General features: G+C 51.4%; 1 protein-coding gene across 1 annotated transcript in view; it reads left to right on the top strand.

Annotated features, from left to right (window-relative positions):
• Sdk2 (sidekick cell adhesion molecule 2) overlaps window positions 1-16133 on the top strand; it is a 278134-nt gene that overhangs the window by 169646 nt on the left and 92355 nt on the right. The window contains exons 4-5 of the mRNA XM_057775509.1: window positions 404-551; window positions 7331-7464. Coding sequence (XP_057631492.1) covers window positions 404-551; window positions 7331-7464 — 282 coding nt within the window. The remainder of the gene's footprint in view (window positions 1-403; window positions 552-7330; window positions 7465-16133) is intronic.

Raw genomic sequence — 16133 nt, 5'->3', positions numbered from 1 at the left:
AATTAACTTAGCTGAGCCTATCTGAGCAGGTTTTTTGCCATTGTAAAATGTAGGAAACAATAAGCCTCTCATGGCTGTTGGATAAATTGAGACAAGGATGCATGGGTACAAATTACACAAAACCTAAATATCAAAGCAGGACACATCACACAGACTGCTAGCATCCAACACCATGCCCCGTGACAGAGCTTATCATTTATGGACGTGTTGAACTGTATTCATAGCTGTCCTGGAATGCGGGCAGCCAGGCGAGGGCACAGGTTTGACACGCCTGGTGGGATGTGGGGCGCTCCAAGAGAAGTGGCCTTTTCTTCATGGTCTTCCTCTTCACAGCGTTCTCCCTCTGCTGAGCACGCCCTGAGACTGGATTGACCCCTGACCTCTGCACCTCCTCTCCCTACAGACATGGGGAGCTTTGAGGAAGGTGAGAAGCACCAGAGCGTATCCCACGGAGAAGCTGCCGTCATCCGAGCACCCCGCATCTCGAGCTTCCCCCGGCCACAGGTGACCTGGTTCCGTGATGGCCGCAAGATCCCGCCCAGCAGCCGCATGTGAGGTCCTACTTGGGGTAGACTGGCGGGAAAGACCTGGGGGAGGAGATCTGGGGCCAGATGAAGTCTCCAAATGCAAAGGAGGAACCTTCTTATAGAAACGTCTTAGTAATTCTGTAACGCAGCCAGCTGGGCACTCCCCTGGACGGTGAGAGAAGTTCAGTTTATGAGGGACCAGGGTGTTACCTCCACATTCAACCGGAGGATAATTATGCTCCCAGAGGATTTAAGTCACCCAAACATGCCCATGCAAAGGCACTGTTGCCATAGGAACGTGCCCAGGACTCAGGCCATGGCAGGGGTGGGTGTGTGCAGGTGTTTATGCTTCTCGGGTGTGGCTGGGCTTGTTCAGTGTATTTTGACTGCAAGGAGATGGTGTGGCCAGAGAAGGCTGGAATAGACACACACACACACACACACACACACATCCCTTTCAGCATGCACAAAGGCCCTTTTGTCTTGCCCTGGCCTCGACTGGGGGTTTAGCAGTGAAGCCAACACCCTTCACCCCCAAGCAGGCTTCACCTCCTGAGCTGCTTGCTGTCTGGAGCTAGCCCAGGCTTTCCTCTCGCTGCTCCACTCCAACTATCCCTTCGTTAGAGAAAGACTACCTTCTCCCAACCTGCCCTGGCCAGCTACAACTTGCTACCTGTGCAGACTGCTGGGAGCTCCCCACAACCCCATCACCACGGTCTGTAGTGAGTGTAGGAAGATGGGGGCAGATGTGCCTTTGGGAAGCATCAAGTCCCACAATAGAAGCACAATAATAGTAGCATAGTAATATAGCAATTTCAGAAGCTGCAGGCAGTGGAGTTAAGTTCTTGGGACCGTGCTAAGCACCCACAAATGTATATCCCCTCTCCCCTACCCACCCCTTATCCATGGCTGATGTAGCCCCTGAGGAAGGAGGAGCTCTGTCTTGCTGTCTTTCCTATCCCAACTTTGTTGCCCAGTGCTCAGCCCTCACAACAGCCCTCTGACGCGATTGATTTTATCCCGCAGCAACCATAAAGCAAAGCAGGCAAGGTCCAACTCTTTTTCCAGATCTTTCCTAGATGCTGAGTCATGATAATCCTTGCCTTCTGTGAAACATATGTGCAGACAAGCACACAGACACAAGTAAGCAACTGTGCATCATAGAGCTGATCCTGATGTAGCAATTCTCAATCTGACCCCCGTGAGAACTTTGAAATGAGCCTATCCTTAGGTTCTTGCCTAAGGCATTCAGATTCAATTTAAATGGGATGCTTGCTGTTTGGCTGTCAGAATTTTTTAAAGCTCCCAGTTTGATTCAAATGTGTAGCCAGAGTTGAAAACTATCCTCAGAGCCAGGCTTAGTGGCACCCGCCTTTGATCCCAACACTTGAGAGGCAGAAATGGGTAGATCTCTGTGAATTCAAGGCCCACTTAGTGCACATAGTGAGTTCCAGGACATCCAGAGCTGCATAATGAGACCCTATCTTGGAAAAACAAAACAAGGGAGGAGAAAGAAAAGAATCCCCAGTATGTATCAGCTATTTACAGCATGATGTTGCTGTGTAACAAAACATCTCAATAGATCAATAACTATTTACTGTGTTTTTCTTAGAAGTGTGTGGATTGGTGATCTAGCCTGAGCTAGACTCAGTCCTTCTTATGGTTGGGCTCACTTGTCTGGGATTGTCTGTTATTGACTGCCCTGGAATGGCCTTTTGCTAAATGGCAGGACACTTGGCCATGCTCCACATGCCTCATCCTCTAGCCTGTCAGCCCAGTGAATTCTCTGGATATTTCAGACAAGAAAGGAGGAAGTCCACACATAACAAGCTTGTATTCACATCCCATTGACAGAAACCACAACATGGCAGGATTCAGGCAGAAGGCTCTCTGTATCCACACCACTAGGCTCTGGGTCTCTTCCTGAACAGATGGCTAGCAGACAGCATGACGCATGGGTACCCAGCAAGATGAGAGATGGAGCACGCTTCAGGTGAACAGGTGGACAGCTGCCCTATGAGTCAAAGTGCACGAGCACACACACAGAGACACACACACACAAGACACACACACACAGAGACACACACACACACCACCCAGGCATAAAACTCAGTAAAGCCAGTTGAATGGATCACCCATCATGAAGATATTGAGATCACATTCTAGAAGGGAAATGTTCTACCACAGAGATGCTGGGATATGTCAGTGAGTCCCGACCCCATCCTCAGTCCCTTTTTGAGCGTAGCTCTTGGAACCCAGGTGTATCAATGAAGGCATCCTGCAGGCTAACCAGTTGGCAATGGCTGCCTGGAACTCAGAGCTGGAAACAATTCCGAGGCTCCATCCACACTCATGGGAAAGAACATCATGAGTTGATTAGTAATGTCTGCCCTGACTGTGAAAGGGGGCATGATGGCACTCACTCCATTTGCAGGAGATAATGCCTTTACTCCAGGCTCTGTCTATGATCACCTTCCTAATACCATCCTTCATCCTTTTCTCATCCCCATCCTCCATCCTCATCTGCTTCTCATGCCCAGCACTTTTGCTAACAGGACATAACAACCTTGACCTGCGGAACTACATACGTGCACGTGCGCACACACACGTACACTCCTGGTTATACATGACCACGCCTGCCCACTTTCATTAACACGTCCACCAAATTTGTGATGAAGCATTGGAGTGGTTTTATTTTGGTAATTACAGCAAATTAATATTCATAGGTGAGCAGAACAGCTCCCTGGAAGCAAGTCCCCTGTGGTGTGTGTGTGTGTGTGTGTGTGTGTGTGTGTGTGTGTGTGTGTGTGCGCGCGTGCCAGTGCTCCATATCTGATAAGTGCTATTAGCCGGCAGGCTATGCAGAGCATGAAAGGCTCACTATCTATAGAGTGTGCCTCTCAACCACCAGGCAGGGCTCGGCCCCGAGCCTGCTGTTAAAAGGGGACATGATTCCTAGCAGAGACACATGCTGGGGCCTTTGGGCACACTGTAGGATGGCTTACTCTCTCCTTAATTAGATTACAGATCCAACACTCTTGGAACTGAGAAAGGAGCTGCTGAATGAGAGCAGTGAATTAAAGGCAGAGCTAGGGTTAGGCTATTCATGGCAAACTGAAGGAACAAGGGTAGAGGACCCAGCCCCTGCCTGAGAGGTGAGTCTTGCTATTGGCGCCCCACTCAGAGTTCCTCTCCCCAGCTTCTCCCAGTGTGGGCATGTCTGGGGTGCAGCAAGCTGGATGCTATGAGCATATTGGAAATGAGTACAGCATCCTTCCACAGTTACCTGAAAAGGGACCGTTGACATGCACAGGGCTAGGGACCCCTCCTGAGAGAATCAAAGTGACAAGTCAGAGAGCCTGTGGCTCCCAGGCTCCACGGCTGCCAGGCTAGAGTGCTGGAGCAGGCAATGCCAGTCACAATAACCATTAGGCCACATTCCAGTGAGCTAAAACTGCAGAAGGTAAGGTTTTGCCCATCCAAATTCCAACTTGGAGCAATGGACAGGAAGGGTGACTTCATATAGTCACTTGCAACCAGAGTCACTAGAGCGCTGTCATCACCAAAACTGGTCTCCAAGGTTACCCTGCTCTAACAGACGGGAATGGGACAGGGGTTCCCATCTTCCAAGAGTAGCTGTGTCCACACACCCCACCCTCCTCACCCCATTGAGAAGGATGCAGAGCTGTGCTTTGCTGCCCAGCAGCTACAGCCTCCTACGGAAGAAGCTGCTTATGGCCCCTCTGCAAACAGGCTTTTACAGCATCTTAGCCCACTGCCCACTTCTACTTGTGCCAACCTGCAGACTGACTGAGTTAGAGAAGGGGCCATGTTTTGACTCCTGGATCTAGAGGTCCAAGTTTGAGGGACCTTAGCTGGTCATGACCTTGCTGGCAGAGTCAGGAGGTGGTACGGGGCATCATATGTCTAGAAACGTGTGTGTGTGTGTGTGTGTGTGTGTGTGTGTGTGTGTGTTCTGATCTCTCCCTCTTATGCAACCCCCAATATTCACACATACAGTTCTGCCCTAATGACCTCGGACCCCACCCTAATCAAGCCCTACAGCCCCACCCCCTAAATGCCAGGGTCAGGTAAAGTGCCTCCTCTCTTCCTGCCTCATAATGGGGATTAGATGTATTGAAACCCATCAAGCTTGGGGCAGACATTCAAACCCCACCCAGGCCACAGCATTCAGTCTCCCACTGGACATCCAGGGTCAGACATGTTCCCTTGGGGACGTGCATCCTGGGCTTAGGCAGAAGTCCATGGTGCTCTCCCACAGCTACGGCAACCAATTGTCCAGCAATCGTAAGAGGTCCACTGGGAGCAAAGTGACTGCTGCCGGCTGAGAACCTCAAGCAAGGCGTATGGTGTCCATCACACTGTCATTTGCATATCATTAGCCTTGCAGAACTGCCGCTCCCGTCATGCAGCGAACACCGTGCCACAGCTAGAAAGCTCCCTACGAGGACAAAAAGTGGCATGAATCCTATTCTGGGAAAACCTCAACCTGTTTCTAAAATCTCCCCTTCGCTCACGAGTAATGCCTCCCTCCAGTAATTTGCTCACAAAACGAGCTAGCGGGACTCCCAGTGTCATGGGACGGAGGGGGACAAACAGAAAAAATGCTCAGAACCCGCACAAAGTATAGCTAAACCTGAGAATGGGAGGGGGGGTGGGGGGAAGGCTGGGAGAAGTCTTCGCAGATACTCCCATCCACCTTTGCAAGGGCAAGAAGATAGGGTCCAGCTAGCCCTGGAGGAAATACATGATCCTCAGAGTCCAGGGGCCCAAACCACAGCTCAGCCCCACCACCCTGCACAGCCCAGACCCTTCCTGCAACTCACAGCTCTGTACTCCACAATCCACATCTAAGGACCAGGGCTCTAGGTGAGACAAGGAGACCCTCAGATGGGAAGATGCTCACCACCGCAATCCCACATCTGGCATTTCATATGTTTTGGCATGGTGCTGGGAAAGCTGGACCTACATGATCCAAACACCCTAAAAGTCCCTCCACTCATCCTGAAGCCAGACCATGCGGGGTGAGGGCTGGGGAGACAGATCAGTTAGCAACGTGCTTGCCTTGAAAGCCTGAGAATATACCAAGCACAGTATGGGGGCTCCCACTTGTCATCCTTGCACTGAGGGGTGGAGTGCAGAAGCAGGGAGATCCCAAGAGCTTCCTGCCCCTGCCCAGCCAGCCTAACCTACTTAATGAGCTCCAGTCCAGTAAAAGACCCTGTCTCGAAGTGGGTAGACAGCACCTGAGAAAGAACAACCAGTGTGGTCCTTTGATTGACACACACAGCGTATGCACGAGGACCCACATAAACATACATCCATACTCTTGTTTGCACACACAGAGAGAGAGAGAGAGAGAGAGAGAGAGAGAGAGAGAGAGAGAATTCTAGCCTGTCTATGATCCCATTCCTGTCACCTCGTTAGCTAAAGAACTCTGCATGAGGAAAACAGGGCATCGCTAGGGTCCCTAAGCACTAGGGATCAGAGAGCTTGCCACCTTACTGCCCAGAACTCCCCTGATGGTATGAGAACTCTCAGTCTGAAAAGCCCCCAAATGAGGAGCAAAGGGGTGGGGGCAGCACCACCAGGCTAGGAGAGAGCTGGGCCAGAGAGACATTAGTGAGAATGTTTATCTGAAAGCCTGTTTAAAACTCTGTAACATTCACCTAATGGGAAAATTTGAAGAGAATTCAACTGGATTTGTCCTTGTTAAACTAACATTAAGGATGTTTAACAGCTGTCTCGGGCACATCGCATTACAATCTGGAGACAGACTTGGCAAACTAATGGTTTGGTTTGTCATCAGGAGAATGGGTAAAAGAAGCTGGGCAGAGCCGGTGTGGGCAGCCCTCCAGAACCACTTCATACCCATTTAAGGGGGTCCCCGGCTCCCTGTTTTCCTGCCTGCTGAACTTGTGATGAGGACTGGGAATGAGAGCAAGAGGCTCATACACTGTAGACCAGCCCAGTTTGCAAAGGAAAGGGAAAACTGATCCCCAGGGAGGAGACTAGAGGTGTATGGCCCTGGGAAGTCTGGTTCAGGCCAGCTGTGGCCTTTGAGTCTATCTACTTAAACAGCTTTAGAAAGTGACCAACCCCAGGGCTGGGGAAATAGCTTCATCCAGAAAGTGCTTGCCTTGTGAACACAAGGACCTGAATTTGATCCCCAGAACCCAAGTGAAAAAGAAGTCTGGTGTAGCGAGCCACAGTTTTAACCCCAGTGCTTACTGAGGAGACAGAGACAGGCTGACCCCTGTTCACTAGCCGACTGGGTTAGCTGACTCACTGGGTTCTGGGCTAGTGATGAGCCCTGTGTCAACCAATAAGGATGGACACCTGAGATTGACCTCCGGCCACACACACACACACACACACACACTGATCCTGGATTTCACTTTTGAAGTCACTCTGGTCACTCGTCGCTCATTGTCAATCACTCATTCGCTCTGCAAACCGCGAACTTTCGGCAGAGGCAACCTCATAAAGCGCCAAGGCTATGACATGGACAGGAACATAATTCCTAGAGGATTGGAGAAAATGGCCCGAACCTGACCCTGGGATAGGCCCTGAGAAAGCTGCAGCTTCAGGGAATAGAGGGACGGCTGGGGTGCCGTGGTAGATTCTCTACAGACACTGTCAGTGGGGTGGGCTGGGGGGCCTCTTGGAGGCTGCCAGAGGAGTAAGTATAGTCAGACCACTTACCTCAGACCCCCCAATCACAGGCCCCTGGCTCCAAGCCCTTTGGGCCCCTGTCCAAAGAATCTTTTGCCTCTCCTCAGAGCCATCACACTGGAGAACACCCTGGTCATCCTGTCCACGGTGGCTCCTGATGGTGGCCGCTACTACGTGCAGGCAGTTAACGACAAGAACGGAGACAACAAGACGAGCCAGCCCATCACTCTTGCTGTGGAGAGTAAGTAAGCGCGGGACCGGGGACCATCACCAAGCAGAAACAAGGCGGGTCATTAAATCTCAGGAATGGGGCTCCAGGGGGCTGTTGGGAAGACAGAGTAGTAGGGAAGGCTAGGGCTGGGGAGGTGGAGCCATCTCCAGAAGAGGAGGAGCCACAGTCTGAGTGGAGGGACGTGGTGGTGGTGGTGAGCCAAGCCAATGAAGGTCACGGGTAGGGGGAAAGTGGAGTTCTGGAAGATGCTTCCATGGCAGACACAGCTCCGGGAAAGGGTAAATTTATTTTTACCACTACCGTGTCCACTGGAGGCTAGAAGGAGGCAGAAGCAAGTAAGAGAGTGTGTGCTCACATGTGTGGGTGCCAGCCACCCCAGGCTCAGGTGCGGATGGAGAGAACACCCGGGGAGAGCGGAAGCTCATTTTAAAAGAAGTACACTGTCTGCCCAGCTGGCACATAAAAGTGCTGTTTCCGCTCGGAGCCAGGCATTCCTCTCAGCAGGCTCGCCTCCAGATTTCCACCTCTGCCCCTCTTCAGATGCCTGACGCCCCTGGAGAGATAGGCACAGGAGCTCAGCCCAATATAACCTGCCCCAGTGTCCTCCAGCACAGAGACACCCCCCCCCCCTCCGGATGAGACCAGAGCGGGAATGTTTCTCCTAGTCTGGTTCTCTTTACCAGAGTGGCCTCACCCTCAGAGCCTAACCTCAGGCTAGGCAAGGTGAGGTGGATGGCCAAGGTCCCTCCTGGGCTGGGAATCACTAAAATGAAGTCAGGGTTGGGTTTGCACTTCCTAAAGCAGCTAAGCCCCACACCAGCTGGGGGAGCCAGATGTTCACATACCTCCACATCTGTATGATTCCCACTCCCACAGCACATCTCATTTATCATCCTGCTGCGCCCATATGCATCCGTCAGCGGCAAGTTGAGTGTCTCTGCCACCTTGTATCCTAGCTTCTGTCTGCCAGTGTCTAGAACATTCCCAGCCCCTGCTGTCTCCTCCCTGGGCCTTCTGAGCTCTGACGGGACTCTTTTCTGTAGACCCAGTTGGTTCCTATCTCCAAGCCAGTTTTCCATCTGCCTGGGAAGAAATCTGAATTAGGGGGTGGAATATCCACTCTGGATACTGACCAGTGAGGGTCATGGATGTCACCTCTGACCTTGATCTGAGCCAGGACTCTTTGTACAGGAACAAGGAATTTGATGACAAGGAGGGATTGTTTTTCTAGCAATTTCTTAGTGGTAAGCTTACTCAGAGTCTCCTGGGATCCAGACATCTTTTTGAAGAATTAGTGTCAAAGTGGGTATATAGCTCCGTTGGTTGAGTGTTTACCTACCACACACAGAGCCCTGGTTTCCCTCCCCAATGACACATAAAAACGAGTATGGTGGCAAATGCCTGTAACCCCAGCATTTAGGAGGTTGAGGCAGGAGAATGAGGAATTCAGGGCCATCCTTGGCTACGCAGCAAGTATGGGATAGTCTGAGACACAAGACAAAGAGACAGGTTGGGAGTGGTGGTGCACGCCTTTGATCCCACCACTCTGGAGGCAGAGGCAGGTGGATCTTTCATTATGTAGATCAGGCAGTTCTTGTCTAATGAGATCCTGTCTCAGAGAGAGAGATGGGGGGGGGGGAGATACACACTGAGAGACAAAGTCATGGAGTGAGTTGTCCAAGTTAAATCCAGGCATCTTCTTGAGTGACTTAATTTACCCCAGATGCATGGTCAGAGAGGCCTTCTGTTTCTCCTCCAGCATCTGACTGTTCCTCTTAAGAACTGAGGCAACCCATGGCGGCCCTTTCTGTTCTACCTCAAACCACCCTCACGCCTTCCAAACAGCCCAAGTGAGGCCAAAGAGCCCCTTCCGCCCCCCTCATCTGCCTCCATCCCAGTCCCACCCAGCCGCCAGTCTCCCTTATTCCTAAACCCCTCCATTGCTGCATCCTCAACTGAGTTGAAAGCTGGATCCAGCGCAAACTCGCCTGATTTCTAGCTAATTTCCCTCCCACGAGGGATTACACTTCAAAACCCTGTGCTGCGCTGACATGGTCCCCCAGCCTGCCTGCCAGCCAATTTGTGAGAGCAATTGCCACCTCGCCCGCCCACCAGCGGCTCAAAGCCCCTGTTACCTGGCTTGAAGCCACACCCTCCTTCTCCTTCCCCCTCCCTTCCTTTACCCATCAGGCTCTGTTCCCACCAGCTCAGCTGCTTCCTGCCAAATTCATCGGGGAGCCATGCTCACTGTTAACAGAGAAAGAAAGAACCAGGCTGGTGACCCCAGAAATTACACCTAGCGTCACAGTCCTGAAAGGTCACACCCATCTGATGAACACACACACGAGAGAGAGAGAGAGAGAGAGAGAGAGAGAGAGGAGAGAGAGAGATCAGACATGCCTGTACTATTATATAGAATAAAAAAGAATATGAGCCCCACATATCATTTTAAATTTTTCCAGTGACCCCATTTTTATTCATTTATATTATTTGTGCGTTTTATTTTTGGGTGTTGGCTTTTGTTGTTTTGTTGTTTTTGGGGGGGGTTAATGGAAGCAGAATTTCACATAGACCTTGAACTCCCTGTGTAGTTGAGGTTGGCCTTGAACTCCCCATCTTCCTGCCTCTGCCTCTCGAGCACTGGGATTGTAGGCACACACCACCACACTGAGGCTTACCTCATTTTTCACAAAGTAAAAAGGAATAAGCAGAATTCGTTTTATTAATGTGTTTTATTTAACCCGATGTATCCAAAATATCCTTTTAGCATGCCATCAATATAGAATATATTAGCAGGATATTTTACATTGGTTTTTTTTTTTTGCATGTTAAGTCTGTGAAATCTCTGCGTGTCTTACACTTGAAGCACATCTCAATTTGAATGCTAAATCTTCATCTGAAATACGTGATCTGTATTTAGATTCCGTCAGATTTAGAGCCATAAAGGTATATAGTCTTACGCCAAAGTTCTTCCACTTCTACTTAAAAGTGTTCTAATAACTGGATTGGGGACTCTGTTTTTAATTAAATGTAAATTAGTTAAAATTAAATCTCATTAAATCAAAGGGACGCAAGCCACATTGCAGGAGCTTGGTGGGCATGCGTGGCTCGTGGACCATGCTAGATGGCCTGGACTTTGAGGCCTGGATGCTCTGAGGATGGAGAGCTATTGTCGGAAATGAGCAGGTGTCTGTGTCCATCAAGTCTTTTCAGGAAAGAGCTAATGGCCCTTTGATGCCCACTTGAAGCTCTTGGGGCCAAGTGAGTGACGTGTTCCCTGAGCCCAGCTACTTCCGCTATATGGTAATGTCTGAAGCAGTGCTGAGAGAAAGAGCACGGAGGGAACTGTCCCTGGTTGCCACTGTGACAGAAATAGTTTAAGGCTGCTGGATCCAACATGGCTTCCATGTGGCAAGCTCCATCCGTCCTTGCCCCTGGGACCCTTTAAATCAGGAGTTCTCAGAGAGATGTCCTCCCTGTTTGGGCTTGCCTAAGAAGTCACAGCTTGATTGCTGAGGTTCTAGCTAGCCACCACAGCATCCCAGGACTGTGGGAAATGTTGTGATCTGCACACTCCAGAGCCACCTTGTTGAGTCTCCATCCCAGCCATGGTTGTGAGGCCCTAATCCTCCTCGAAATCAGTAGCCCCTGCCAGGTGCCAGGTCTTGCCTCCCCCACCCTGTCTGGTGGCAGGAACCCCATAAACATGAGCTGAGTTCCCACAGACCCCCAAAGTTAAACCTTGGCTTCTGCCCATTCTGCATTGAGGTCTTGAGGGCTGTCTTTAAGCCTTTATCCGGAGCATGAGTTGAATGCAGCACACACTGAATGCATTCTGGAGCCTGGGCTGTGCCTCCTCACAAGAGGTCACAGGAGACCTGGTGGCCAGACTCCCTGATTCAGCACAGTCTCCCAGCAGACAGCTCAGGACAACCAGGTATATCCTACAAAGGTGAGTCGCGCCATACCTGGGGGCTTCTGGCATCACCTTTGTTATCCTCCATGCAGAGCCATTGCCTGCTTCCTCAGGACTCAGGACTCTGGGCACTCTGATGGCCTGCTGGTGTCCTCTTACGGCAGTCGCCGGGGGCAGATGGTTAAGCTGTCATTATCCGTACTTTATATGACGGTTATTGGAGGGTACACATGCCACAGCTCCCACTCGAGAGTCAGAGACAACCTGAAGGAGTCTCCTCTCTCCTTCCACCGTGTGATCCTCAGACCTGGTATCACGTGCCTGTCGCTGCTGTGTCATGTAACTGGCTCCCGTTATCCACATTTCACAGGTGACAAAAGCTGAGGGGACAGACCAAAGAAATCATATCATCCACATCCCAGTGGGTTTTCCTAATCCCTGACAGTCAGGCATGGGAGCCACATTGGGTAGCCACAAAGCCTGGGCCCTGGGCTCCACTGTACCCTCACGCAGTCCATATCAGGAGGAAAACACAAGTCTCAGGTCGCCGATGTCTCCCTCCCTGGCTCTGTTAGAGTCACCCTAGCTAGGCTACCTCTCTCTGCTTCTTCCCATCTTGGATGCCAGCCCCTGCCCCTATCACCTAGACACCCCATTCCCTCACCCCTGGCCTGGCCCTATCTCCTGAACTGTAGGGGCCTACACCCCACACTCTGCACCTTTCACGGGTCCTCCCACACCACCACTTCCTGTTGCCGGAAGTGAGAAAGCCCAGCATCCAGGCTCAGCCTTCATCCCTCACTTCTGAATGCTTAAGTTGATGCCAAGACCACACCAGGAGGCCTCAAGTCTGGCACCTCTGAACATCTCCAGCCATCCAGACATCCCCTCGCCATCTCAAACAATGCGACAGAATCCAAGCACATCTCCCTTTAAAACCTAGTTTCTCCCCGGACTTTCCCACGGTTCTATAAAGGGGTCCGTCACTAGGCTTCCTCTCTCAACCATCATGACCCTTCTGCCCTCTTCCTCTGCCTCTAGACAATCACTGAGATCTGTTGGCTTTGTCCCCTTGTCCCAGCTGGGCACATGTATCTTCAGCCATCAAGCCCAACCCAACCCAGCATACCCCAGTCGAATCTGGTTCACCCCCACAGCAGCAGGGATGGAAAATGGGCTTCCTAGCATGAGGTATCGCTCACCTTTTGTTTGCCCTGTGCTAAGAATGGTGCTGGGAACACAGGTGGGTGTGGCTGGGTAATGTATGAGAACCCCTGAGCCCTTCCTCCAGCAGGCCAAAAGGAGTGGTCTGGGGAGGGCCAGCAAGCCAAGATCATGAACACTGCCTCCCCCCTCCTTGTCTCTGAGTGCCACCACTGTGGTGTCTACACCCTTGAATACATAGTTAGAACACCCTTCTTTCTTCTCTCAAGACCCCTCAAGTCTAGGAACTTCTCTGAAGCCGTACACCTACCCCCGTACACTTACCCCTCAAAGGCTGAGCATGGCTGTCTCTCTATCAGTTGGGAACCCTTGAGGCTCTGTAACTCCCACCTCTCGGTATAACCCCAAGGCCCAACACTTAGCTGTGGGGTGATGGGGCAGCTCTTCCCAACACAGGTAGGTTGTTGCCAGGAGGACTAACTTCACTGAGCGCCTACTTTGCACAGCGCATTCTGCACGCATGCTGGACCAGCTGAACCGCTCCTTCCAGCCCTCGCTGTAGGCATCCTTAAGTCACTAACGCGCTGGTATTGGTGAGACTCCCAGCTTTCCTCTCCAGGGGGACAGTTCCTACCACCTCTCTACGTGGGAATTCCCCATTCCTGGTATCCACCAAGCAAGATGTGTTGAGCGGGACCTGAATTCACACCACCCAGACAAGTGCTACCATTTTTTTTTTCAGTATTAGGAATCGATCTCAGAACCCAGAGATAGCTGAACTGTGTTCCCTAGTTCCTCTTAGTTTTTATTTTGAGACAGGGTCTTGCTGGGTTACACAGGTTGGCCTTGAATTCTCTGTCTTCTTGGTTTAGTCTTCATCCTCCCCACCCCCACCCCCACCAAGCAGCAATGATAATAAGCTTACATCACCTAGCCTAGCTCTGGTGGTTATTTTAATTTTTTGGTTTGGAGGCTATTGTTGTTGTTCAGACAGGGTCTCCTACAGCTCACACTTGACCTTGAACTCCGTATATAGCTCAGGATACCCTAAACTCCTGATCATCCTACCTCATGCCTTCTGGGATTACAATGTGCTGTCATGCCTAGTCATGGTTTTGAAACAGGATCTCACCATATAGCCCTGGCTAGCCTGGAACTCACGCTGTAGACCAGGCTGGCCTCAAACTCACAGAGATCCACCTACCTCTGCCTCCCAGGCGCTGGGAATAAAGGCTCAAGTCACCACATCCACTACCGTCCCCTAGCTCTGCTACTTCTCCCAGCTACCACATTGGAAACTGAACCCAGAGCTTCCTGCATGCTAGGCAACCACTCTATCCTCTGAGCTATATCCCAGGCCCCAATAAAATGACTTTTATTACCCCTTTGTCCTGAGAAAACTGAGTGAAATAAATCTCTGTCTCTTCTCTTCTCCTCTCCTCTTCTCCTCTCCTCTTCTCTCTCTCTCTCTCTCTCTCTCTCTCTCTCTCTCTCTCTCTCACACACACACACACACACACACACACACACACACACACACAAGACCCGGGACAAAACAAGCCCCCTCCCTGTACCAAGGGTCCTCAGCCAGCACGATTCCCCTCCAGCCCCGTAGGCTGCTGCCTGGACCCAGCCACATGCTGGGGGGGGGGGGTGTTTCCGGTGTCACGCTGGCAGCCCTCCTTATTTAATCTCTACCTCCCCGTAACTCGCCTTCCTCCAGGCTGTCTGTTTATCAGGCCAGCAGCACCGACTTGGACTCTAACAGTCTGTCTCCTCGGTGTGGCCCATTAATCTGGGCCATGGTACCTGCGCGCGGGCATGTAATAAACAACTTAGAGCACACGTTTATGGATTCAGCTATATCAGCAGCTTTCAATCCGATCGCACTTTATGGCACCTACATGAGGCTTTATATTGTTGCAATTACTCTGCTTTATATGCCGCCTCCTTGCCCCTTCATTTTACTTTATTTTTACATTTTATTCCTATTCTTCCTTGGCTGTTTCTAACAAGGCCAAGAGCTCAGCTCAGGAAACCTGCCTGGGGCTGGCCACGGCAGCTCACAGTGGCGACAAGGATATAATGTGCCCCCCTCCTGGCCCACAGAGGATACCCCCACACCTACACCTGTGCAAGCTGTCACAGCCGTCTCCCTCTAAAGAGTCCTGGAAGGGGGCCAACTAGATAGATTTGTCGTGCAAGAAAAAAAAGTCCTCTCAGGGTGTATTTTAAGAGCTAGGAACAGGTGCAGAGTGGATGCCAAGGCTATAGGCAGTGCTGGGCCTGTGCTGACCCCCTAAAGAGGAGCCGGGCGCCTCTGGCAGGGCCCAGAGTACACAAAACGGCCATGACACCACCCTGTCCACACAGCAGGGGTGTTTCTTTGCCTTTGATTTCATAAGCCCTCTCGTGAAATCTATCATTCATTTCCGTCCTGTGTCCTGGAAGACCGACAGTGACAACGGCAGCTGTAGCAGTTTGTCAGTCACACAAGTGTGTTTGCACACCTCCCGACCAGCGTGTGCATGTCCTGTGCTGGGGACGTAGTGGCTGCCAGGACTAAGCATCAGCTCAGGGGCTGTGACAAAGCCGTATGCCCAGCCTTAAGCTGTGGCCATTCATACTGTCACGGGTCTGAAGTTAGAGACCAAGGTCGGGGAGTCACATGGCAGAGCCTGTGAGGACATGATTCCTGACAGGGACCTATTGCCTGCTCATTCACTGTGTCCTCATGTGGCTGAAGAAGAGAGGAAGGGAAAGAGGGAGGGAGAGAGAAACAGACCGAGATGGAAGGAAGAGAGAGAGGAATGGTAAGTGACAGAGATAAAGAAAGAGGTAAGAGATATTGAGAAGAGGAGGGCAGGAAGGGAACAAGAGAGGCTGAAGGTACCAATCCCATGGTGAAGGTCACACCCTCCCAACCCTAGCCAATCTCATCAGCTCTACAGGCTCAGCTCCAAAGCTATCGTGTCAGCAATAGGGCCCCAACACATGAACCATCAGGAGACACAGTTAGGCCCACAGCCAGCACCACCTCAGCTCCCATGCCAACATCTGGACTGGTCCCATGTGGTCACCATAACAACATGCCACCGCATGAAGGATTTTTAGCATAAGAACAGACTCTTTTGGTGGGTCTGGAGGTAAAATCGGAAGCCAAGGGGTCAGTAGGTCCCCATTGTCCCTCAGGGGGCTCTAGGGACCACCACAGCCTCCTCTGCTGCTTGCAGCTGGTGGCATCCGTGGCATTCCCTTCTTGGCTCCGGTTTCCACCTCCACCTTTACTCGGCTTCTCCCAAGTGGGTCTTGTATCTGGAGTCCCCAATTCCTGTGCAGAAGGATGCCGTTCCATTGGATGGCGAGCCCATCCCAATGCAATACCGTGATCTCAGCTGAACCAGTTACACCTGCAAAGACCCTGTTTCGAAGGGAAGTCACATCCACAGCTGCCGAGTGGCCCTGAACCAGGAGAGGAGACTACTGGGAAATGCCTCCCCCTTCATTATAAGGTGTCAATGACAAGCCAAAGTAGAATTACATCCAAGCCCCCCCCCCGCCCCCGCCCAGGTGTACTAGTTGTTTTTCGTTGCTCTGG

This window comes from Chionomys nivalis, chromosome 7 (assembly GCF_950005125.1).
Source record: "Chionomys nivalis chromosome 7, mChiNiv1.1, whole genome shotgun sequence".
Lineage (NCBI taxonomy): Eukaryota > Metazoa > Chordata > Mammalia > Rodentia > Cricetidae > Chionomys > Chionomys nivalis.
The sequence above is the reverse complement of the archived record's forward strand: the minus strand, read 5'-3'. Positions and strand labels throughout refer to the sequence as shown.